At 47.7% G+C, this 20,684-nt stretch overlaps 8 protein-coding genes across 10 annotated transcripts; 3 read left to right on the forward strand and 5 right to left on the reverse strand.

Annotated features, from left to right (window-relative positions):
- Positions 1 to 304: 304 nt before the first annotated feature.
- E1B28_009978 (uncharacterized protein) lies at positions 305 to 2,555 on the reverse strand. Its single transcript, XM_043154911.1, has 3 exons — positions 2,415 to 2,555; positions 1,716 to 2,352; positions 305 to 1,660 (listed from the first exon to the last, which is right to left on the reverse strand). Exons 2-3 carry the CDS (start codon positions 2,060 to 2,062, stop codon positions 439 to 441), a joined length of 1,569 nt encoding a protein of 522 aa, XP_043007369.1. The 5' UTR covers positions 2,063 to 2,352; positions 2,415 to 2,555; the 3' UTR covers positions 305 to 438.
- Positions 2,556 to 2,655: 100 nt separating this feature from the next.
- E1B28_009979 (uncharacterized protein) lies at positions 2,656 to 6,091 on the reverse strand. 2 transcript variants are annotated; one of them, XM_043154913.1, is made up of 16 exons: positions 5,879 to 6,091; positions 5,677 to 5,824; positions 5,553 to 5,626; positions 5,381 to 5,502; positions 5,161 to 5,320; positions 4,970 to 5,109; positions 4,848 to 4,915; positions 4,529 to 4,788; positions 4,204 to 4,465; positions 3,965 to 4,150; positions 3,792 to 3,916; positions 3,656 to 3,733; positions 3,325 to 3,603; positions 3,218 to 3,268; positions 2,959 to 3,163; positions 2,656 to 2,898 (listed from the first exon to the last, which is right to left on the reverse strand). In XM_043154913.1, the coding sequence occupies exons 1-16, from the start codon at positions 6,032 to 6,034 to the stop codon at positions 2,732 to 2,734; spliced, it is 2,481 nt and encodes an 826-aa protein (XP_043007371.1). In that variant the 5' UTR covers positions 6,035 to 6,091; the 3' UTR covers positions 2,656 to 2,731. The 2 variants fall into 2 exon arrangements, with proteins under 2 accessions (XP_043007371.1, XP_043007370.1); XM_043154912.1 differs by having other exon boundaries at positions 3,218 to 3,603; positions 4,517 to 4,788.
- On the forward strand, positions 6,092 to 7,549 carry E1B28_009980 (uncharacterized protein). 2 transcript variants are annotated; one of them, XM_043154914.1, is made up of 7 exons: positions 6,092 to 6,282; positions 6,331 to 6,461; positions 6,513 to 6,601; positions 6,653 to 6,834; positions 6,886 to 6,976; positions 7,030 to 7,177; positions 7,235 to 7,549. In XM_043154914.1, the coding sequence occupies exons 1-7, from the start codon at positions 6,118 to 6,120 to the stop codon at positions 7,371 to 7,373; spliced, it is 945 nt and encodes a 314-aa protein (XP_043007372.1). In that variant the 5' UTR covers positions 6,092 to 6,117; the 3' UTR covers positions 7,374 to 7,549. The 2 variants fall into 2 exon arrangements, with proteins under 2 accessions (XP_043007372.1, XP_043007373.1); XM_043154915.1 differs by having other exon boundaries at positions 7,030 to 7,549.
- A 408-nt stretch (positions 7,550 to 7,957) lies between these two features.
- E1B28_009981 (uncharacterized protein) lies at positions 7,958 to 8,470 on the forward strand (the record flags this gene model as incomplete). Its single annotated transcript, XM_043154916.1, has 3 exons — positions 7,958 to 8,172; positions 8,231 to 8,287; positions 8,349 to 8,470. Exons 1-3 carry the CDS (start codon positions 7,965 to 7,967, stop codon positions 8,468 to 8,470), a joined length of 387 nt encoding a protein of 128 aa, XP_043007374.1. The 5' UTR covers positions 7,958 to 7,964.
- A 141-nt stretch (positions 8,471 to 8,611) lies between these two features.
- E1B28_009982 (uncharacterized protein) lies at positions 8,612 to 11,742 on the reverse strand (the record flags this gene model as incomplete). The annotated part of the gene is made up of 13 exons (XM_043154917.1): positions 11,574 to 11,742; positions 11,261 to 11,524; positions 11,060 to 11,206; positions 10,932 to 11,011; positions 10,559 to 10,882; positions 10,207 to 10,504; positions 10,081 to 10,155; positions 9,730 to 10,031; positions 9,609 to 9,681; positions 9,420 to 9,557; positions 9,019 to 9,370; positions 8,714 to 8,964; positions 8,612 to 8,656 (listed from the first exon to the last, which is right to left on the reverse strand). Exons 1-13 carry the CDS (start codon positions 11,709 to 11,711, stop codon positions 8,612 to 8,614), a joined length of 2,487 nt encoding a protein of 828 aa, XP_043007375.1. The 5' UTR covers positions 11,712 to 11,742.
- Positions 11,743 to 11,797: 55 nt separating this feature from the next.
- On the forward strand, positions 11,798 to 16,420 carry E1B28_009983 (uncharacterized protein). Its single transcript, XM_043154918.1, has 19 exons — positions 11,798 to 12,197; positions 12,247 to 12,379; positions 12,435 to 12,526; positions 12,594 to 12,672; positions 12,727 to 12,859; positions 12,905 to 13,045; positions 13,101 to 13,289; positions 13,347 to 13,390; positions 13,442 to 13,530; positions 13,581 to 13,872; positions 13,922 to 14,075; positions 14,123 to 14,325; positions 14,377 to 14,455; positions 14,511 to 14,814; positions 14,871 to 14,918; positions 14,968 to 15,425; positions 15,477 to 15,562; positions 15,615 to 15,967; positions 16,017 to 16,420. The coding sequence occupies exons 1-19, from the start codon at positions 11,962 to 11,964 to the stop codon at positions 16,354 to 16,356; spliced, it is 3,453 nt and encodes a 1,150-aa protein (XP_043007376.1). The 5' UTR covers positions 11,798 to 11,961; the 3' UTR covers positions 16,357 to 16,420.
- Positions 16,421 to 16,494: 74 nt separating this feature from the next.
- E1B28_009984 (uncharacterized protein) lies at positions 16,495 to 18,420 on the reverse strand (the record flags this gene model as incomplete). The annotated part of the gene is made up of 7 exons (XM_043154919.1): positions 18,288 to 18,420; positions 18,185 to 18,226; positions 18,034 to 18,130; positions 17,868 to 17,983; positions 17,582 to 17,814; positions 17,427 to 17,530; positions 16,495 to 17,373 (listed from the first exon to the last, which is right to left on the reverse strand). The coding sequence occupies exons 1-7, from the start codon at positions 18,401 to 18,403 to the stop codon at positions 16,495 to 16,497; spliced, it is 1,587 nt and encodes a 528-aa protein (XP_043007377.1). The 5' UTR covers positions 18,404 to 18,420.
- A 461-nt stretch (positions 18,421 to 18,881) lies between these two features.
- Positions 18,882 to 20,684, reverse strand: E1B28_009985 (uncharacterized protein). The gene is made up of 4 exons (XM_043154920.1): positions 20,340 to 20,684; positions 19,848 to 20,287; positions 19,559 to 19,797; positions 18,882 to 19,503 (listed from the first exon to the last, which is right to left on the reverse strand). Exons 1-4 carry the CDS (start codon positions 20,655 to 20,657, stop codon positions 18,974 to 18,976), a joined length of 1,527 nt encoding a protein of 508 aa, XP_043007378.1. The 5' UTR covers positions 20,658 to 20,684; the 3' UTR covers positions 18,882 to 18,973.

Raw genomic sequence — 20,684 nt, forward strand, 5'->3', positions numbered from 1 at the left:
CTTGCTGTCATCATGATTGGTGCCTATCAGGTTTTAGGCCAGCATGTTCAGACAGAGCCTTCTGATGGATGTGTGACGCTCAACGTCAAGTTCTTCCCGTGCGACATTGTGCATATGCCTACCAATCCGTTCCGATGTTTTTCTGCCTTACTAAGATCGTTAAACATGCACATCGTATCGGGGTGATATTATCCGATTTTGGTCAGACCTTCATGTCGAAATTGTCAAGTTCAGTCAAGATCCTGCGAACTCCCTACAATATCCAACGTGGTTGCTGGCAACTATCGCTACAGTCTGTTAGGGCCGACGAGCACGAACTTGACATTCCAATCTACAACACAATACGGCGAAACGAGTGTATGAAAGTAAAATAACCTGAAACGAGCATTATTGAAAAGATGAGTGTGGCACAAAGGAAATAAATTAAGAGTTAAATAATCAATCGTCCTCTTCAATTTCTGTTTCTAGCCAGTGTAACAAGACGGCCTTCTGCTCGGCCTCTAAATAGGTGCGGACCCTCTTCCCGACAGCGGTAGAGAGCTCGTCAGCACGCCCAAACCCTGTCAAACAGCCGCTCCTATATTCCCCCTCCGAAACACCAAGAATGCTTGACACAGAACGACCCTCGCTTCCGTTCTGTGCTTCCGCATTCATGAGAATAGGAAGTGCGATAAGTGTAGGAATCTTCTCTGTCACTTCCGTGAGCTCACGAGCACGACCTTCCACGCTACGGTCAGACGCTTTTAGGATACTACCCACAACTTCAAGGAAATGAGCGAGAGCCTGAAGGCCATTGAGGGCTTCCTCTACAGCATCCCGCGCCATCTTTTCTTCGGGAAGAGGAAGCATGCGTAGGAGGTTATGGATTGCGCGAGTATCTCCAACAGTGGAGGTTTGCACATGAATGAGAGGTGCTGGAGGAGAGGGTGGTCTGGAGGATGAAAGTTTGATCGTGAATCGAGTGGGAGGAGGCGTTGAAGGAGGACTGGATGTGGGAGAGCCACGGCGTATCCTGATGCCTGGTAAAACCGCTGGTGACAAACCTGGGGAAGAGGGAAAGGTAGGCACAACATATGGTCTGCTTGACAACGCAACCATTGCTCGCCACACCAGAGATAGGATAAAAGGAGCTAAAGCTTCCTGTCCGACAACGGAGAAAGTATAACGTTTGAGAGCTTGAGCATAGAGAGGTATGGTTGCAACAAGCGTTGCAACAGAAGCGTGTTGTACCGACTTGTTTCCATTAAGCGGCTTCACCGGAGAAACCAAACCTGGATTCTCCAATCCATCAAGCGCAGCAAGGAGCTCGGTCTTGATGCCACCGATAAGAGGGTTGATAACGCGGTTCACAACGGAAACTAGTCCTTCACGAATAAACCTGAGATTATCCCCTCGAACGTCGACATCCTGACCAAGCGTGAAGGCATCAAACGTTTCGAGCAATTCCCCCGCAAATGCTGCAATGGCCAGGCCATGCAATTGCGTGGCATTATGACTGGGAATTTGTGGGGTGGGAGCGGGAGGAGTAAGGAAAGCCGGGGAGAGCAAAATGGGTAACACAAGACTCGACAAATTGCTAAGCAGCACTGACAGGGGTTTATGCAACGACCGAAGTATGGCTTTCTGGAGGTGGGAATTGTCGTTAGTTGCAGTCAGTTCACTAGGAGAAAGTTGAATCAGGAATTGAAAGTCACTAGGGGAAACGAGATACTCACGAAGCGATCAGTAAACCCAAATCATGACCTCTGCCTGCAGGAATTGGGCGCCGTCCCCCTAGTACATCATTCGCAGTAGGTGGACCAGTTGGATGAGTCAGTGCCTTTGTAACGGCTTCACTCAGCTTGAGGTTGAGCATTTCAAGGTACGAACCATCTTGAACTAACGTCATTGGAGCGACGGTTGGAGGGGCAGGGGACTGACGTCTGAATGTTTGCAGCGACAAGCGGTTGGGAGGGCGAGCTCTTTCAAAACCGATACCCGAGTCTGGTCGAGAGGTAGATGGTGCTGGAGAGGAGGGTCTGCTGATTGGGCGGAAGAAAGATGGGTTTTTTAAGGTATGCATAATTGCGAGCGATGCGAATGATGAAGGAGATTTTCTAGTAGCGGTGGGTGTGGAACTGGGAGCTGGTGTGTTTCCTGTTCCTTCTATATTTTTCTTTTCTTTTTCTTGTAAGGTCTATTGGGGAGCTCTGGCTAAACGACCAAATTCAGGGTTTATCGATGTCCAATTATCCCATCACTGGGCGGAAACGAGAGAATGCAGTAGCTGGACCTTAAGGTGGGCGGTCTGTGTCGAGGAGGAAGAATGCAAGTGGAACAAAGAAAATTGCGCTAACTTGTCGTGTCGAGCAACTAGAAGACAACGAAGAGGGTGTCAAGAAGAGGTAAATGGAAATGGAAACCTAAGCACATACCAGGAGAGGGCAGACTTCATAGATTAAGGGTGCAGTAGAGGCTGTATGGTGTTGTGGGCGTCCTTGAGTACGGCGGGAAGGAAGGTCCTTGTTCTTTCAAAAAATTTGCAGGCCATGATTTATAGGTACTTAGCAATCCACCGTGGGAACATTTGAGTTCCGGCATCGGCGGTACCTTCAATTCCGGTCATCGTCGCTCGCGCTCAGGCTGAGCGGCAACTTGTCGGCGCGGACATGAATTGAGGCCCATCATAATATTGCAACGTATGTAGTACAGGTTGACCAATCGATAACGGACATTCATACATCCATATGCCTCAACCAGTCAGGAGGTCCTTGACCTTCTCGTATATTGGTGGCTTTCCACGCAGTCGCCACAGACAACTTTCCTCCTCGCTAGACTTGAGCCGCAAAATCGCGCCCAAGTTCAACGCCTGCAGTTCGCCCGCTTGCCCCACGGGGAATACGAGGACTTTCAGTTCGCCTGTAGTGAAACGAGAAAAGTCAGCTTCTGCTAATGGCATAGGAGACGTGGTGTATTAACCTTCGTACGGAGGAACCAACGCATCAAAGACACGTATTCGAACCGCAGCCAGAGCCGCTACTAGTTTCACAACCTGGTTGATCGAGCCGTCATACCAACCCCGGCAAGTATTCGATTGATCAAAGCTGCTCCATAAATTCTCAACATCCACATCTCCCCCAACTCCAGGATCAACGAATGGTGAATCGAGCGCAATGAGGTCGTCCTTGATACATTCAAACTTTTTAGTCATCGGAGGAGAATGATAGGTGCGACTCACCGACTCCGTGGTATTCGCGGTTGTTGACACGTGATGTGGTCCGGGTTTCATCTGCACCGATCAGCACCCCAGCCAACATGAAACATTATTAATAGGCGACCACATACCATTGATAACTCGAACTCTTCGCTCGAGACCGCCATTGTCAATTCACCACCTGTTAGTGCCTTCAGTCCTGCTGCAATGTTTGGTGACGTCATGCGGGATCCTCGTTCAGACGAACGACTCTTCAGTCGGGGAGTAATCATAGGTGGTTCATACGCGGTGTACCGGAGTTTACTCGTGGACAAACGGTCCGATTTTTGTGAGGTTGAAGGGCATCCCCGGCTATGGCTATGACTTTCGGATTTCGTATTGCTTTGCAAAGATCTGAGGAAATCCGGTAGCTTATTACAGTTCAAATGATCGTGCGAACTCCGTTTGAAGGATGGAACTTACTGCCGAGGACTTTGCTCCACAGACTATACTATTCAGTGATGAACGGTCCTGTACAAGTTCGCTGAATTTGAGAGAAAACTGAACACTCAAGCTGTCAGTATTCAATGCCCTTCGTGAGAGAAACGAGAAACCCCACAAAGCGAATTCTGCCGCTACCTGCTTCTCCGATTTTAGATACCACATTCAAGACGTCCTCAGGGATACGGTCGCACTCTGCAGCAACTCTCAGCATCGCTAACAAGCATGCTTCCTGTATGGGCACTGGATGCTCTGTTAGCTTTGTCCAAGAACCGAAAAGAAAGGCTTTACATGAGGCTGATAAAAGTTGCGATGACATCTTTTTCACAAGTGCATAAGGCGATAGCGAAACCCTATCGATGTATTCGCAAGCCAACGTTGCGACGATGACCATCGTCGTCGGATCCGATGCCTGCTCCAGTTCTAAAAAGCGAGCCAAGAACGTGGTTGCACATTGTACCTGCCAGTCGGCGGAAGCTGGAGTGATCGTATGAGTTCATTGGTAAGCCATCGGGATAAAATCGTACTACCTATTCGGATACGAGATAGTACGGTTTCAACAACCGTATCTAACAAAGCCTCCTTATCTTCGGTCGTGAGCTGAAGGATCCCCTGCACTTCACGTGCATACTGTTCTCCATCGCCTTGCGACTCAATTTCAAGAATTTCAAGGAGCCGACACACATATTCTGTCTTCTGAGCCAAAGAAAGCCCTGGAGGCATTCGCTGCAAAGTCCGAGTGTAATACGATCCGACTATGCTATCGTCCACCTTGTTTAATATCCTAACCGTCTGTCACGATAATTAGGTGAAAAGTGATGGACATGGGGGATTTTCACAAACCGTTTTGCGCACCAAAGGGTCCATGGAATCTAATAAGCGCATGATATGTTCAACCTCCCATTGGTCTAAAGCAGGCGGAATATCCAGAGTATTTCCTGCCCAGAAGTTTGGATCGACACATTCCAAACACGAGAGGAAGAGGTGTTGGTCGTTGACGTCCTGCGAGGTGAGTAAATGGCGGACGTGACTGATTGGCGATAATTTGCGAGACTTTAGAAGCGATGTTTCTGGCCCCAACGAACGTAAGGTAAGAAACGCTTCCCGTAAAAGAGCTGAATTCGATCGAGGCTGAGTCGTTAAGAGCGGGTCCTTTGGTAGTAGAGGGACACACCGTCTTTCTTGCGCTTTGCAGCAAACCGTATTATGTCGCCGATAAGTGGAAGATTATTTTCAGAGACACTAAGACAACCATAAAGATCATCTGTTTGTCATCGACCACGGCATTGTACCCACCCGACTATATTTGCCGCGTTAAGAACTCTGAGATCACCACTTCCCGGTCTTCTACGGTCCATATATACTTTGCGTGGAAATGTTGACCCAAGCAGTTCGTTGACAGCGCGATTTATGTCGAGTCGTGTCGAATCGTGGAGCTTTCAAAAGCTCTCAGGGTCCAGAGCAATCAAAACGAACTTTTTACTTACTTCAAATGTCCGTGTCGCAACCGACAACGCAGCATTCGACACTGACTGATCGATGTCCCTCAACCTTCTGCTCACCAATGCAACGATGGCGGTGAGGAGGTCAGGATTGCAGTGTGAAAGCGCTTTCAACGCTAACAGTGCCCGTCGACGAATAACGGGGCTGCCGATAGGTAAGATCGGTCTGTTGAGAAAGCGCTCGCGACAAAGAACACATACTGACGAGTTATGAGCCACTAGGTCCAGTAGACGTGTTTGAATAGCGGGAATGACTTCTTGTGACGGGGATGATATCAGATGGTCTAAAGCCAGACAGATCCTTGGGACGTGTAAACTCTCTAAATCCTTCTTAATAGTCAGACCCGTTGAATCGTTCCGAGTGATGGTGAACACACTTTACGGAGTGTATTTACTAGCATGAGTTGGAATTCATGTCCCGGGGGCATCATCTCTGAACAGAAGAGATAACCTATGTATAGTGAACATTAACCATCAAATCATAAAAGAACAGGGTCGTACCTATCCTCTTATCTGCAACGGTCTTCCCTGCTTCAGCCAAGGTAATTGCACGAGAGAGAACATCGTGGAGGGCACTGCGGTCGAGTGTACCGGTGGAGGCAGTCGTATAGCAGTATAAAAGCATAATCAAGTGTTCTTTGCATTTCTTCTAGTAGGCGAACTCAGTTTGAGCACAGACGAGTTCGATTATACGTGGACTCACCATTGACTGCGGCTTCATCAAATCGCGGAGAGTAACGTCAACTGCTTCGGCGAGGTGCTGGTCTGCCCTTATGAAAGAAGTCTCTTCCTCCACCTTGCGTACGAGAACGTAATGAGCCCTGCTAGATGTACCGGATGAGACGAATGGGACATCCATGGCAAACCAAATGGCAAGCGCCCGACGCTGTCGCTGTCAACAAACGCTTCCGATTGTCAACACAGCTTTCTCAACCTCCACCTATGTCTTCCGACCCCAATACTGCCGCCGCTCATTCATTCAACAAGATTCTCAGCAGGCCAAAATACCCTTCGAAATCTCGGAGCTCTGGTGGAGATGTAGAAGACGACTCAAATCTAAAAAAATTGCGGCGGTTGATACTCGTTGAAGGCATTCCCGCAACCGTGGTAAGTTTCGGTTTTGTTGCATTGACAACTGAAACTCAGGATAACAAGGATCCTACTTTACGACCGAGAATATGGAAGATATTGTTGCGTATGACCGACATATCCGCCGACAATTACCTGCAATACGTAGCCCGAGGTCCATGTGAAGTGAGGGAGAAGATCAGAAACGATACGTTTCGGTAGCGAGTCTTCACCCGATTCCTCCTTCACAAGCTTATCATGGGTTTCAGAACGCTTGCGACGGACCGTGGATTCAAGGAGCGAGTTCAGGAGGATATGTTGGTTCGTTTATTAGATGCGTTTGTCTGGCGGAATCATGGTGTGTAACATGAGGCATTTCGAAGGTTCCATTAAACACATTGAATACCAGATAGACAGGAAGCAAATCCGTTAGGATTCACATACGTCCAAGGAATGAACGTTCTTGCTGCCCCGTTCCTTTACACGATGCCTTCGGAATTAGAAGCGTTTTATTGCTTTGCGAAATTTATTGAAGAATCGTGTCCCCTGTACGTGCAGCCGACCTTGGACGGTGTTCACAGAGGCCTTCGAGTGAGCTATTTCGGGTCATTATTGTCACCTCACAGCTCACACGCTGAATAGCTCCTAGACAAGTGTTTGAAAATTGTCGACCCAGAATTATATGGCCACCTGAGGTCAAAGAATCTCTCTGCCGAGATATATGCATTTCCATGTGAAGTTGACGGTTCTGTGTTGTCTTTTTCTTGTTCTAACGATGGTTACCAGCAATTCTTACGCTCTGTGCATGTACACCACCGTTGGATCAAGTCCTTCGATTATGGGACTTTCTGCTCGCATTTGGTGTCCACCTTAATGTTCTTTGTGTCATCGCACAGCTACTCCTCATGCGCGACGAAGTGATGGCTTCATCAAGGTGTGTGATTTGGTTTTGATGAACTAGTCTCCGTCCTCAGGATCTTATCTGGCGCAGTCCAATGCGTCTCCTACGAACCTTCCCTCCATTAGAAGCCTTGCCTGTCATAGGAATAGCTGTCACTTTGGTCAGGGACCTGCCCGCTGATCTCTATGATGAACTTGTCAAACATCCCTTTGAAATACAACAACACTAGTGCATAGCAACATGCCCATATCCTATTTGCATATCCTATTTGTAGCGTCCATGATACCCGCGCCTTTATTCTTATGTATCGTATCCAAGTCTATGCCGGTCAACATTAGTCTGTTCCGATTCAATGCCCTTTACCCGTACGTCGAAATATTATTCTCAATAGGCCTGGAAGAAAAAGGATAAACGATGATGACGTACGGCTAAAGCCAGGCCCTAGGCGGCCCGATCCGCGATGTAAAACAGAAATGGGTAAAAATATGGCCGACTGACCGATCCTTATGGAGACCGAAATACTGGACAGGGATGGCTCGTCGGTAGGTAAGTATGTCTGGTCTGCATGTAGACAGAAATGGGTGGGTAGAGTGTGAACTACAACCGTAAGCCGGGGGCACCGGACATAGGCCTAATAATAATATTAATAGGTAGTATATTTGTATGCTGGTTACACAGAAATGGGCGAAAAAACAGCTACCCGATCCCAATGTAGACAGTAACCACCTCAAAATGTACACAGAAATGACTATTTCGGGGGTCGCCGGATCGGACCTATAACCGTATATGGGAGTCCACGTGGAATCAAGAAGCTTGGCTTATGCACCGACCATCGACTTTGGGCAACCGTTCCTCGTACGCTCATGGCCTGAGTCAACAAGCGACTTCCGCTGCCACTGCCACTAAACTCATAGAAAAGAAGAAGGAATACGATGGTGTAGCTGCACTCGAAAAAGCAAGCTCCTTGTTTCTCGAACGAATGACTGGCATGATGGAGGACTGCGACGTTATGGCGAACGCTGGCGAGGGTATCCATCCGATGCGATTTTGCTTTCATCGCCACACTCACCTATAATGACTATCTAGTGCACGGTGAGGTACTGGAACAGTGGCCCAAAATGTTCCACATATTGAATCTCTTCCGTGTGTTTCCCCATTTGTTTACTCCAAAAGCAAGTACTGATTCTCAATTCGGGATTCATAGTGACATCTCGTTCAGGAGAATCTGAAGAGCACGGGGCGAATTTTGAAGCCGATGGACAGATGCTAGTCCGAGTTCCTATCGATGAATTGCAGAACGCAACCCAACAAGCTGATACGGCGTAGGCACCTGGGAGCACTTCAAAGACCTTATTTTCTATGAGAAATTATCATTACACTTTCCCGGAGCTGCTGTGGATACGAAGGCCTCCATCCATGTACGCCTGAGCTAATTAAGTCGAAATTGTATTGATAGCCACAAATTAATCATTGCGCAGCGTTCTTTTTCTGTTCTTTCATCCGGGCGATTCGCTAATGTGGGTTTTTTAACATGAGCACACATGAAGTGAGCAGACTTGAGTTGCCCACCTGTCTGCGTTCCTCCTTACGTCTCGCCATTTCTGCCGCTTTCTCTTCCTTAGACATCGTCGAGGGAAGAGATGGGGTGGCCGTTGCTGGTGAGGGCGAGCGGGTGATACCAGGGCCGTCATCCCATTCCCCCGTGTCCCATCCGGTCGGAGGGGTTAGTGTTTTCGGTGCTATAACGGGTTTCGGTGCGATCGGAATGGGAACGACAGGCGCTGGTGCCATTGCTTCACTTGGGGCACTTTCAAAAGCGCCTGTACTTTACTGTCGGCAAAATCATCAAAGAACAGAGAACCGAAAAAACCTACTCCAGTCATCCTGATCAGCATTGACATCCATTAGATCGTCATTTCCCCAAGGGTTTGAGTCCACGCCGTCTTCGGCGGCAGCTTCTTCAGCCAATTGTTGAGCCAAAGAGGCAGCAGCTACACTAGATGGTTTTTTGTTGGCACCTAAATGTAAGCTCTTGGCTTTGGAAGCTGAAGGAGTATAGCTGGGAAGGGTGGGAGAAGATACAACAGAATTGGCGGCAGAAGGGGAAGCAGGCAGAGGACTGGGTTGCAGAGAGCCTATACGTGAGTTGTCAGCGGGAGGGACTGATGTTGGTCGGTTCATATCGGTAGCCGTTGCCATGGTTGTCTGCATATCTGAAGAAACAAGCTGGTGCAATCTCAGTGATGTTTTGAATCACTAGTGGCGATGAACGCACCCGTTTACCGAGTGACGACATGGCCCAGCCTGCGAGCGCACCAGCTGCACCTGCGGCCGAATTGACTAGAGTTGTCTGACCAGATACAATCGCATTCTCCCCTCCAAATTTGTCCAGGTGATTGAGTGCAGTTTCCGGCTTTGAATGACGATTGAGTACGGTAATTCTCGATGATAGTCAAGGACATACCAACGTGGCCACATATGTTTCCAGTTTCTTAACAAAGAGCTCCATAGCCTTGAAAGCCTGATCTCTCACGAGTCTAGATATAATCAGTAGCTTATCATCATTTGAGGTTGAAAGCACCCACTTGTCTTTATCGACCAAGGAGAACGACATGTTAGGAATCACTTTCGTAGCCAGCTCTTCGTTTTCGAAACAATCAATCGTAGCCATGAAGGCCATCAGCGCAGCTACACGGGCATGAACAAAAGGGTCTTTCAGAGCTCGCAAAAATGCTGGTACTAGAACTTTGCGTTTTGTGTTGTACCCCAGAGTTGGACCTAAACGACCGATCAAGATGCAGGTGTTGGTGCGGATTGAGGCTTCCGGATCGTTTTGCAATTTGGCGAGGAATCGGAGCAGATCGTTATTAAGAGTTCGATCGCTAAGCTGGAGAAGAATATTAGACCATCCTTGAGTATATTCAATACTGACTGACTTTGGAGGACAGAAGAGGAATGGCTTTGAGGGTTGCTTCACGAATTACAGCAACATTATCAGAAAATCCTGTTTGCTAATGAGGAGACATCAGTGGCGAACTTCGAGCTAACCGGGAGGAATTCACGAGATGGGGAAATATCTTCCCGTCAACGGTCTTTTTATCGAGTTTGTCCGCAAATTCCGGCAAGTTGTCGAGTAATGCCATTCGGATTCCTCGATCGGGACTGGCGAATAACTTCACTATGGGTGACAGGACGACATTGTTGTACTCCTCCTGAGATACGTCTTTGCCGATCTTCACTACTAGAGGGATGATTGTTGTAGCAGATGCTCCACCGTACTCGAGGGCGGATACTATGGAAGGAAGAACCCGATAAATGGTCAGCTCCGAAGGGAACGAACCGAGGGACTCGTTTAACATGCTAAAGAAGGCGAATAAACTGAGGAAAAGCACTTGATGGGTTATGTAGACAAACCGAAGCAACGACGCCTTTTCACCTTCACTTCCGAGCGCGAAATTATCCAAGCCAATGCAGACTTTTACCAATGGATTGTTGGAGAAGAACCCACTATCTGCCATACCAATTTCCATTAAACCTTTAGGCGTTAATCGTCCCTTGGGATTTGGATTCAAGAGTCTTTTGAATAGAGGAAAAATTGCTGTGGGAATATTTCCTCGAGTAGTAGGGGCGGGAGGAGGATGAGGGGGGTTCGCGGTGGGCGGAGGATGATTATCAGGGTTGAAAGTTGCGTTGAGTAATAGTCCCAATGCATACGCGTCGGCTGACGCTGGTTCATTTCTGGAAATCATTGAGAATGAGGATGGTCGAACACAACGTACACGCGTACTGTTTTAACGAAGACCAGCCATTCTTCTTTACTTCTGGCGGGGACCACCCATCGCTCCCAGGAAGAATGCTTGCCATAGACTAGAGGATAGTGGTCAGAAACAAGAGGCATGAGAATGTGGGCCATACATAAAGCACTGCACCCTCCTCCTTCGGATTACTCAACAACTCGAATCCGCCGAGCTTCCATTCTCCCGACGGTGACAAAAATACGGATCCTACTTGGACTGCCCCATGGGTCGAAAAACATGACTCGTTGATGAAAGCCAACGCGACCTGAAATTGTTGTCATTGGAAACCAGTCGGCAGGACAGAAGACAAATGACAAACAGATATCCGGTGGAGTCCCCACAAGAGCCAGTCTTCTTTCTCTCGTACACTTTTTGAGGTCCATAATTGTAGAGCTGATTGAAGTGGTCGAACACGCTCTGTCATGATATGTATTGTGGTGTCTGTCTCAACAACGTCCATGAACTTTAGAACATCTGGATGGCGAATAGTACGAAGTTTCCGGAGGGCATTTTTTGCGAGTGGTGCTATATCACGTCGTTGAGAGAAATCGTATTCGAAAACAGATACCGGACTCGAGTCATCCTGCATTTCGATTGTAGATGAGTTGAGAAAAAAAGGTACAGCCACGTACTCTCTTTGTGGCATCGTACAGGTTGCATACACCGTTCAACAATATTACTTTCGTTCCCAAAGAGAAGGGTAAATTGAGGCCGGATTTCTGGACGAGGGTGGAAACAGCCGCTGAGCCCAATGTTCGCAGATAATCCATCGAGAGGTAAGAGAAGAAGCCTGGCAGCCTGCTGCGGTAAGCGCCCAATGTTTGATGCCAACCCATGCACACGGACTTGTGTGACAGTTCTTGTTCTCAACTCCCATCTTCCCATCTTCCCATCCACCACCCCATTTATTTGGGACTGTCAATGCCATTACCCTCAATATCCTGGATATCTTGGAGGCGTTGACCGAATCTCTGAACTGCTCAAATTCTAGTAGTTCACAACAAATACCCAAAACTTGGAATGTATCCAGAACCTTCAAATTCAAAAGCGGCTTCATCTATGACGGTTACTCCGGCGTCACATACGCTGGAATTCCAGCCAGTAAACGGCATGGATGTCAATGGTGCAAGTGAACCTATCATGGAAGAATTGGAACGCGAACTGCCAATCGTTTTGGATGGACAGGTACCCTTGGGTGACTTGCTTTCGCGTGTAATGCAATCGATATACGCCGAGTTGTCGGAAATGGCAGAAACGTGAGTTTCAACCTGATCATGTGCAAAATACTTGTTTACCTTCATTCAGTCTTCCTAATAGTTCTGATAGTGCCCGCAAGAGAATACTCGCAGACTGGGTCGTCAAAACGAAGAAACAAGTCGTGAAGTTGTATGCTGTTGCGAAATGGGCCCGAGATGCGGATACTGTGCAGAAATGCATGGTGGATATCCATTCTTTGTTTCCTCCATTGAAGATGCTCAACACTACAAAACCAGAATATCACGGCCTTTCTCATGGACCAGAATCGCCAGTTTGAAGACGCAATTATGGGGCTGAAATATGCTAGAGAGTCCCTGGATCCTGCCAGGTACATGACCACATTATGCTAGCAACGCCATTGTCGCTCTTCTGACATCTGTGAACTGCGGCGGTAGATTGCGCAATCACGACCTGCTCACCTCCCTGGACGTACTGACCACTGGATCATACCGTCGTCTTCCGGTTGCGATTAAGGTTGAATTATTCATCTTTTCTTAATTGTCGATTGATGCTCAACGTGTAATATAGAAGCACATCATACCACCGACTCACCTTACTGACGCACAAGTAATCAGAGCTTTGCAAGATATACAAGATGCTATCGGCTTTCGCCTTCGCCTTCAAGAGATTATACCCGTTGAAATGTCTAACTATCGCATAGGTACGCTCTGAACAGTATGAGGTCGAATATGTTCTTATTGCTTAGTTGACGGGCGTGTCTATTTCACTGCGGCTAAACTCTTTGAGACTTCATTATGCTTGACGGGGGTTCAACAGCAGGACGGATGGTTCCTTGTGGGCGTTGAATTTCTCCTTAAGATTGGTGGGGATATGACAGGAACTCAAGGTTCGCTGCCCAATTACCTTATGTCCTGGAGAGGGTACTTTACCCTGTGTTATAGAATTTCCTCGCATTCCAACGGGTATCATGAAAAGATACATCACTGAAGAAGTCGATCGTCAACTCCAAATGTTTATTTCAAGTCCCGTACCACAAGAACCGCTTCCTCCTGGAGTCGAGGTGCCAGCGAAGCTCGAATTACCAGACGGTGTGGCGGATGCTCCCCTTGTGCGACTTTTCAATTTCCTACGTGAGCGTTGTCCTCTATCTCTTATCATGACTACAACCCACCTTCTGTTTTTTCCAGAAATGATGTCGCTGTCTTATCAGCTAGAAATCCTTTGGTATCAAGTGAGTTTTGGTCCATGTGTTACTGTAGCTCTGTTCATTCGATTATTTTAGGCGGAGAGGATGCGATCTTTAGGCTGGAGTGACTATCTCAACGTCAATATGAGCCCAAACCGCAAAACCCTGACAGTCTCTTATTGGATGTGAGTCAGTGCTTTTACATTCGTCCTTTGAGTTTTTGATACCGTCCAAGCCGCAAACCCCTACCACAAGGTCTTCCACGTCAGCAGGTGAAACTACCCAGCCTTGGAGGAACTGTCACAATATCTATTGTTGAAAGCACAAATCCCTTTGCTACCGGAAGACGATCTTCTCGTGTACTTATCTTAGCGGAACTGCAGCAGAAGGCAAAACTCGGAGGAATGAAGCTCTCAGATACCGTCGAAAATCTCAAAATCGAAGTACGGTGGGAACCCGCACCTAATGCATTAGGCGCTCCCGTTTCTATTCAAGATTGCAACCTCCCAGAGGGTACCCTCGTAGCGGTAGGGAAGCCTTTTCCGCCACGAACCATAATCATTATATCTGCCATAGAATTCGGATGACTTGGACTTCGAGTCGACGTTACGCACAATCATACGTCACCATACCAGGGCCATCCTTCAAAGAATCCAACTGCAGCTTCAGCGTACTGGTATGCCTCGATCTGTTTTCGCAGGTCCGGGCGTTGTAAATCTAGTAGACGATGGTCGGTTCTCTTTGTAGCTCACAGGCGTTCATCTCATTGCGTTACAGATGAATTACTGGCTCTCCGGGTTCTGCTTTGCGCTCAGAAAGTCATCACCATTAGCATTGATGCGCGGACCGGCCGGTTCATATTCCGGGATGCCGGCGATCTTTCACCAGCTGGACAAGCGTCCCGCTACGCGATTATATTCGATAAAGTGAACGAGGAACCGCAGTTCTTGCTGAAAATGCTGAGTAATCTAAGAGTTCAAGTGAATACCTAGACCTCTTCGTCATCTCTTCTGATACTGACATCTCTTCAGACACTTATCGAACTCGTAGAACAAAAGGCTAACTATCTTGGGTTACAAAGTTATCGTCGACGCAACTTTCTACAAGAAGGTAGTTTCTTTGATCAATGTTTTGGTGTTATTTTAATGGCCTTTTTACGTACTAGAGCTACAGAAGCTGGGTCCTGCCACTCAAGGGACGTTATATGTCCAACTGCAGAACTATCCATCCCACTATCTTGTTATCGTTGTTACCTTCGACGAGTTTCGTTATGCCTTGATCACAACGTCTGTGTTACCCGACTCTATGTGTGCCAATATGGTCATGGAGGATATCGCGTGGCTTGACTTTCATAGGATACATACCGAAGAGGTTGCGCAACCAGACTACAGCGAGCCAAAGAACGGTATGAAGCGTAAGCGTTCGCAAGAGGATCTAGCCAATTCGGATGCATCATTTCCCCGCATCAAGTATGATATCCCACCCTTTCAGTTAATTAGTCTCTGACCATAAGATGTCTGTCCAGCTTCCAACTCGAGACTCAGGTGCTGCGCGAACTATATAGCTATTGTTGGTACGTCAATATCCTCATTATTTTAGACGACCATTTATACAGTCGACAGTGCCCGAGTTGCGTACATGAATGTCGAAAGACAATTTAAACTTCGCGGGATACCCTTTACACACGTAAACCCTGCCAGTGGTGTACCTGTCACCCCCGCATTGGCACAAATTCAATCGCCATTAGCACGATCTGTACCCGCCCTATGTGTGCAGTCGAAGCACATCTTATCTGGCGCACCCGCTGCAGAAGCGGCGATGCCTAACATTCGTGTCATACCTCTGAACTGGTGGTCAGAAAAGAATGCCCAGGTTGTCACATGCGTGAAGTTAAAATATGTTCAACAACCCATGGGTAAAACAGCTGGTACCAGTGCTGTCATTCGTCCTTCGAAACGAATAATCTACGATACAACGGAGGCGGTTGTATCTTTCTTGTCGGAAAACGTCAATACATGTGTGGATGAATTTTTGGAAGAGTGGGCGAGAGTATCCAAAATGGTAGTCATAGCTCGCGAAGGTCAGTCACAAATAACCTTGGGTGGCCGTTTTTCACTTGTAACCTCTGCAGTCGCTCAAATGTCGAAAACGAAAGGAAAGGAGGACATCTGTTTGTTGTCCTTTGACCTCCAAACGGTCGAATTTGCCTACGCCGCGGTATGTGCAAACCATTGGTTGATTCTGTCATCGCTCACCATCGTGTCCCTAGGACTATACTGTGTCAATAACTTGTGAAGACCAACTGTCACCTACGGGCGGAAACTTTGACCTTCGGTTCTCTCGAAATCGTGCATCACGTCGAACACTCAATCGGGATGCAGAAGAATTCTTCAATCCTCACGATGACGCGGAGCCGTTTCTTCGGCATATACTAAAGCACGGACACGGCCGTCTAGCTCCCTCGCTTCACGTACTGGTTGATACTCTGCGAGACACTCTCCCAATTGTCACGGTTCTAGAGGAAATCAGGAAGGAGTCCGAGAAGCAAGACGGTAAAATGCCTCCGGTGGACACATTTGCTAAATCAGCTGGATGGTACCGTTTGGTGTATGGCGATCTGAGGTCAGTTCGAATCTACATCGCTCTGAATCTCACCTACAAGCTGTCCTAGACACGGACTCGATTTCCGGTTAATGGCTAATCGACGGGTAGCAATACTCGATACGAGCAAGTCTCTTTACAATACTCCCTCGACTCACAAGGACAAGACCGAGGATGGCGACGTCATTATGTCGAATACGAACTATGAGCCAAACCTCGGCATGCGGCCTATACTTGGTTTTATCGACATTGTTAATGATTCCATACGAGAGGCGATAAGATCTGGAGATATACTACCTGGTAAGGTTGTATCCATTGACTGGGGGATGGTGTCAGACCAGGCCGCAGTAAAATCAATGATGAAGAGAGTTCATGAGAAGGTAGCAGAGAGGATCAATGTTTGCGGCTGATCAATTATCTTACAGGCAGTTTTCTAACAGTACAAGTAGATTACAGATTATTCCATCTCCGTGGGGTGTAGAAAATCATGTAGTGTTAGTAAAAAAAGGTATATCAGAGATACAGGTGAGACCGGGAAGGGTAGCCCGCTAGTCCGAGATCTCGATGATGGCAGGTGAAGGCGATGATACTGTCAAACTGGACATGGACCTCACCAGGACATCCTGATATTCACTGTGAGGTATATCCATGTCTGTGGCATCATCCGAATCGTATAAGTTGCGGAATTTCGGGACTTCGCAGGAACTGATCGACCGGGATATAATCTGCGTGGGTGGTGATGAGGGTGTCCTGCTTGGTCGACCTTTTTTAGATCCAACCCCAGAGTGTAAAGTTGTTGAGGTTTTCGCAGGCCTCCCTCTCTTACGCTTTGGTGTGGCTGCAGATGAAGACATTTCAACCTTATCGAAGTCAACTGCTTCTCCTTCACTGCTCTGAGATTTGCGACTTAGAGGAATCTTTGTCCTCTGCCTTTTGCTTGGAGCCTTGAGGGTTGTAGTTAGTTTTCTCGGAGACAATGTCGCGGGTCTCAATACTCTTGTAGTGGAGACCTCCTCTGCTGAGGAGATATAGGCGTCAACCGTGCTGAAATCGAAATATTCCCCTTCGCTGCTACTCGCTTTCGCTTTCCCTTTGCTGGAGCTTAGCGATTGAGGTTTCCGTACGGACGCAGGTGAAGTGATATCTTCATCACTGTCCGAAGCAAACATTTCCCCGTGTTCGACGTCCTCGTTCATATCGTCCTCCATTGCCGATCTCACCCCCCCTACAGAACGGCGGTACAATCCCTTGATTACGTGACCCCAGAGGACATAGTGCGAACAACCGGGACAAATGCCACCTCTAGGGATCATTGGCCTCGTCTTGGAAGAGATGGATTCTTCTAAAAGAAACTTGTGGGAGAGGCAAGTCAGATGCGCCGCAGATACACAGGATACTTCTGGGCATAATGTGTGTGACAGAGGATCCTGACGGTTATAAAGGAATGAGTACAATTGCGAAACACCAAAAGGAGACACACATTGGTGTAATCCGTCAAACCCTCCTTACAGACTGCACACACCAGTTGTTTACTGGAAGCAAGGAGATCTAGGTTTTTTTTAACGTGGTTTGACGAGAAACCCTCTAAATCAAATGAATTCTACGTGACCCGTGAGGGAAGAATATGTAACGCACCATCCTTAACCTCTATTGGCCTCGTTCTGCCCGTTCCAACGAAGCCCGTCTTCCCGTCCACTCCTTCCAACTCGACCGATATGGTGAAGCCTCGAGGAAGCGGCGACGATGCTGGATTGCCGTCTTTGGCCTTTGAAGCATTTTCCCAACATTTCTGAGCTTCACGGGTGAATATCTTAAGTTGGAGGGGCCAGGTGTTGTAAGGGTGAATTGATATCATATGTCGTAGAATTCTCCAATTCACTAGCTTTTAGAAAACTAACTGGCATAACGATTGCCTACTCACTCAACGTTCCGGTTCAGGTATCGTCCACTGGCGTTGAAGATTCGCTTGCCACTGGAATCTCGAATGTGTCTGGAGACGTGTGGATGCTGCCACGCCCATTCAAACTGAAGTGCTGCCTGCATTCCAGTCAATAGAATGAGATTCACATTGAAAGAATTTTGCTTACTAATTTTGAAGGGAAACCATATACGATGAGTTGCATCACCCATGGTCGTTTGTTTCTGGTTTTATATGCCCCTTGAGATAACTCGCCATTGTGTTGCCTGACAACAAATCTTCAATCCCGACTGGTAAAGATACAGATGACGATGAAGAACCTTATCCTTCTCGGAGGATCGGGAGTACTTCCAATGTAAGTCCTGCAGCCGCAGTGAGAATGGAATCGGAGTTGAACATTATGATGTCAAAAATTGGGCCTACGCCTTTGATGATATTGACTTGATAGATTTCAGAAGGTAGCAAGCATAAAAAGTCGGGAAGCCATGGGTTAGAAGAGAGGAGCGTGTGCCATTACGAGTTTTCCGGGTTGAGGGCATGGTTGTGGCTGTTGGAAGGAAAACAAATTAAAGAGATTGACGCGTTTCGCGTCGCGTCGCGTGAGCAAACAACAAGACCAAATATAAGATATTCGCAGGCGAAATTACCGTGACAATCATTCCCTTGGGAAATTCGTGGAGGCGTCAGGCGCCTTCACACCGAGACACCCACGACAGGTCCCGGATACCCATGCTGGAAGACGTACCGGAAGACGTACCACGAGGAGAGGGACTGAGGATTGACCCACGCACGCGACACCAACAGCGACGCACACGCACCCATGGATTTTATGACTTAGTACAGCCCGCTACGCCTTCGCTAGGCCAGCCATCCATTATACACAATACATTACACACAACATCTATACCAACATGTACAGCTGCGCAACCAAGAGAACAGGAGCTCACCTACTTAACACGTTAATCTGCAGATAATTTAAAAATAAATAAATAACAATCATTCGAATTGCGGAACGCGGTTGAGTTCGCGAACCCTCAGGCCTCAACGCGTCATGTTTGACACGCGCAACTGACCTGGGCGGACAATTGCATACGCAGGGTTATTATATATTACACTACAGGCTCTGCTGCCGCCGCAGCGGATTCTCTGATATCTTCCCTTCCAAGTCCTTTATCGAATTCCTCCAACAGCTTTTTTAAATCCTCTGCCTCTTGAATTAACTTGGTTACTTCCTCAACATTTCCTGTGGTACTCTGGCTCCCCATCAACGCCTTGGACTTATTTTTCACCTCGATCTCTCGCTGCCTTCGTGTGTATGTTTCTTCCTCACTCAAACTCTTCTCTCGAACAGCCTGACTGACAACACTGCCCCAACTCTCTTTTGTATTCTCGAGAGTTTCCACGATTTCGTCCTTCACTCGACGGCACATTCCTACGCCATCATAACCAAATCCTGTATACACCTGTACCATCGAAGCACCGGCGCGAGCATATTCGAGTGCATCGGCACCTGAGGTTATTCCACCACATCCAATAATAGGGACAGTCGCCGGAAGGTGAGAACGCAGAGTGCGCAGAGTTTGCATCGTGAAAAATTTAAGGGGTGTACCGGAAAGTCCACCAGTTTGAATGGCGTTTTCTACAGGCTATGAGAAGGGGCATCCTAAGATGGGGTGATATATCGCTGTACTCACGACTTTGTAGGTCTTTAGGCCGCTGTATAGTCGTGTTTGAAACTATCACTCCGTCAATTGCACTTTCTCTTATCACACTAGCCATATCTTTCAGCTGAGCTTCATCGAGATCAGGTGCAATTTTTAGGACAACGCAGGGTCGGGGGTGATGGGGGGTCATTGTCGAAGGAGAAAGGGCGTCTCGAGCCTCTACTACACTTTTGAGGAGGACTTCCAAAGACTCTCTATCTTGTAGACCCCTGGATATGAAGTTTAGTGCATCCACCATTCTAGTAAAAGTGTTTTATACCTTAATCCGGGTGTATTCGGACTAGAAACATTGACAACGAGAACGTCAACATACGCGCCGAAAGCTCTGACACCCTCTACAAAGTCTTCTATGGAATCCGGCGGAGAATCTTTATTCTTTCCAAGATTAACTGCCAGTATCGAACCGTCACGCAGAGAGGCTGAGGAATTGCTGGTAGATAAGAAACTCGGTATTCGTGCACGGAGTCGCGAGAGGACAGAGGCGTGGCCCTGGGAAGGAAAGCCATAGCGGTTGATGAGGGCTTCATCTTCAAGCAGATGGTATACACGGGGGCGAGGATTGCCTGGTTGAGGTTTGGGGGTAACACTGCCAATTTCTACCCAGCTGAACCCGAGGTCAAATAAGCCGTCCACTGCTTCTCCATCCTTGTCAAAACCGGCAGCTAGACCGATTGGATTCGATAATTTCCTTCCCCAAATCTGTCAACCCATAAATACGTGTTCTGGATGACTGACGTATACAGAGCCTCACCTCCACCTCGAGCTTTTCATCATCCGGAACGGCATCTTTAGGGCCCAGGCCACTTCTCAGGACCTTGACAGCAAGTTTATGTCCAGTCTCTGCATCGAAGGTGTGTCGGATAGTTGGAGTCAACACATAACGGTGCAAGGCAGAACGAGAATCGAAATAGTAGACAGCGAAAAGACCGGTTGAGAGGATGAGAGCTGTCGCATAGAGGCCAGTTCTGAGGGTGGTTGATGAGGGAGGAGAGGCTCTGGAAAAGAATGACCGATGAAAGCTCGAGCCGAGGTGACGATGGACTGCCCGCTGTAGCCTCAGCGTGGCCATGGAACAATTTCAACAAGGATACTGGTG

The sequence above is a fragment of the Marasmius oreades genome, chromosome 6 (genome assembly GCF_018924745.1).
Source record: "Marasmius oreades isolate 03SP1 chromosome 6, whole genome shotgun sequence".
Lineage (NCBI taxonomy): Eukaryota > Fungi > Basidiomycota > Agaricomycetes > Agaricales > Marasmiaceae > Marasmius > Marasmius oreades.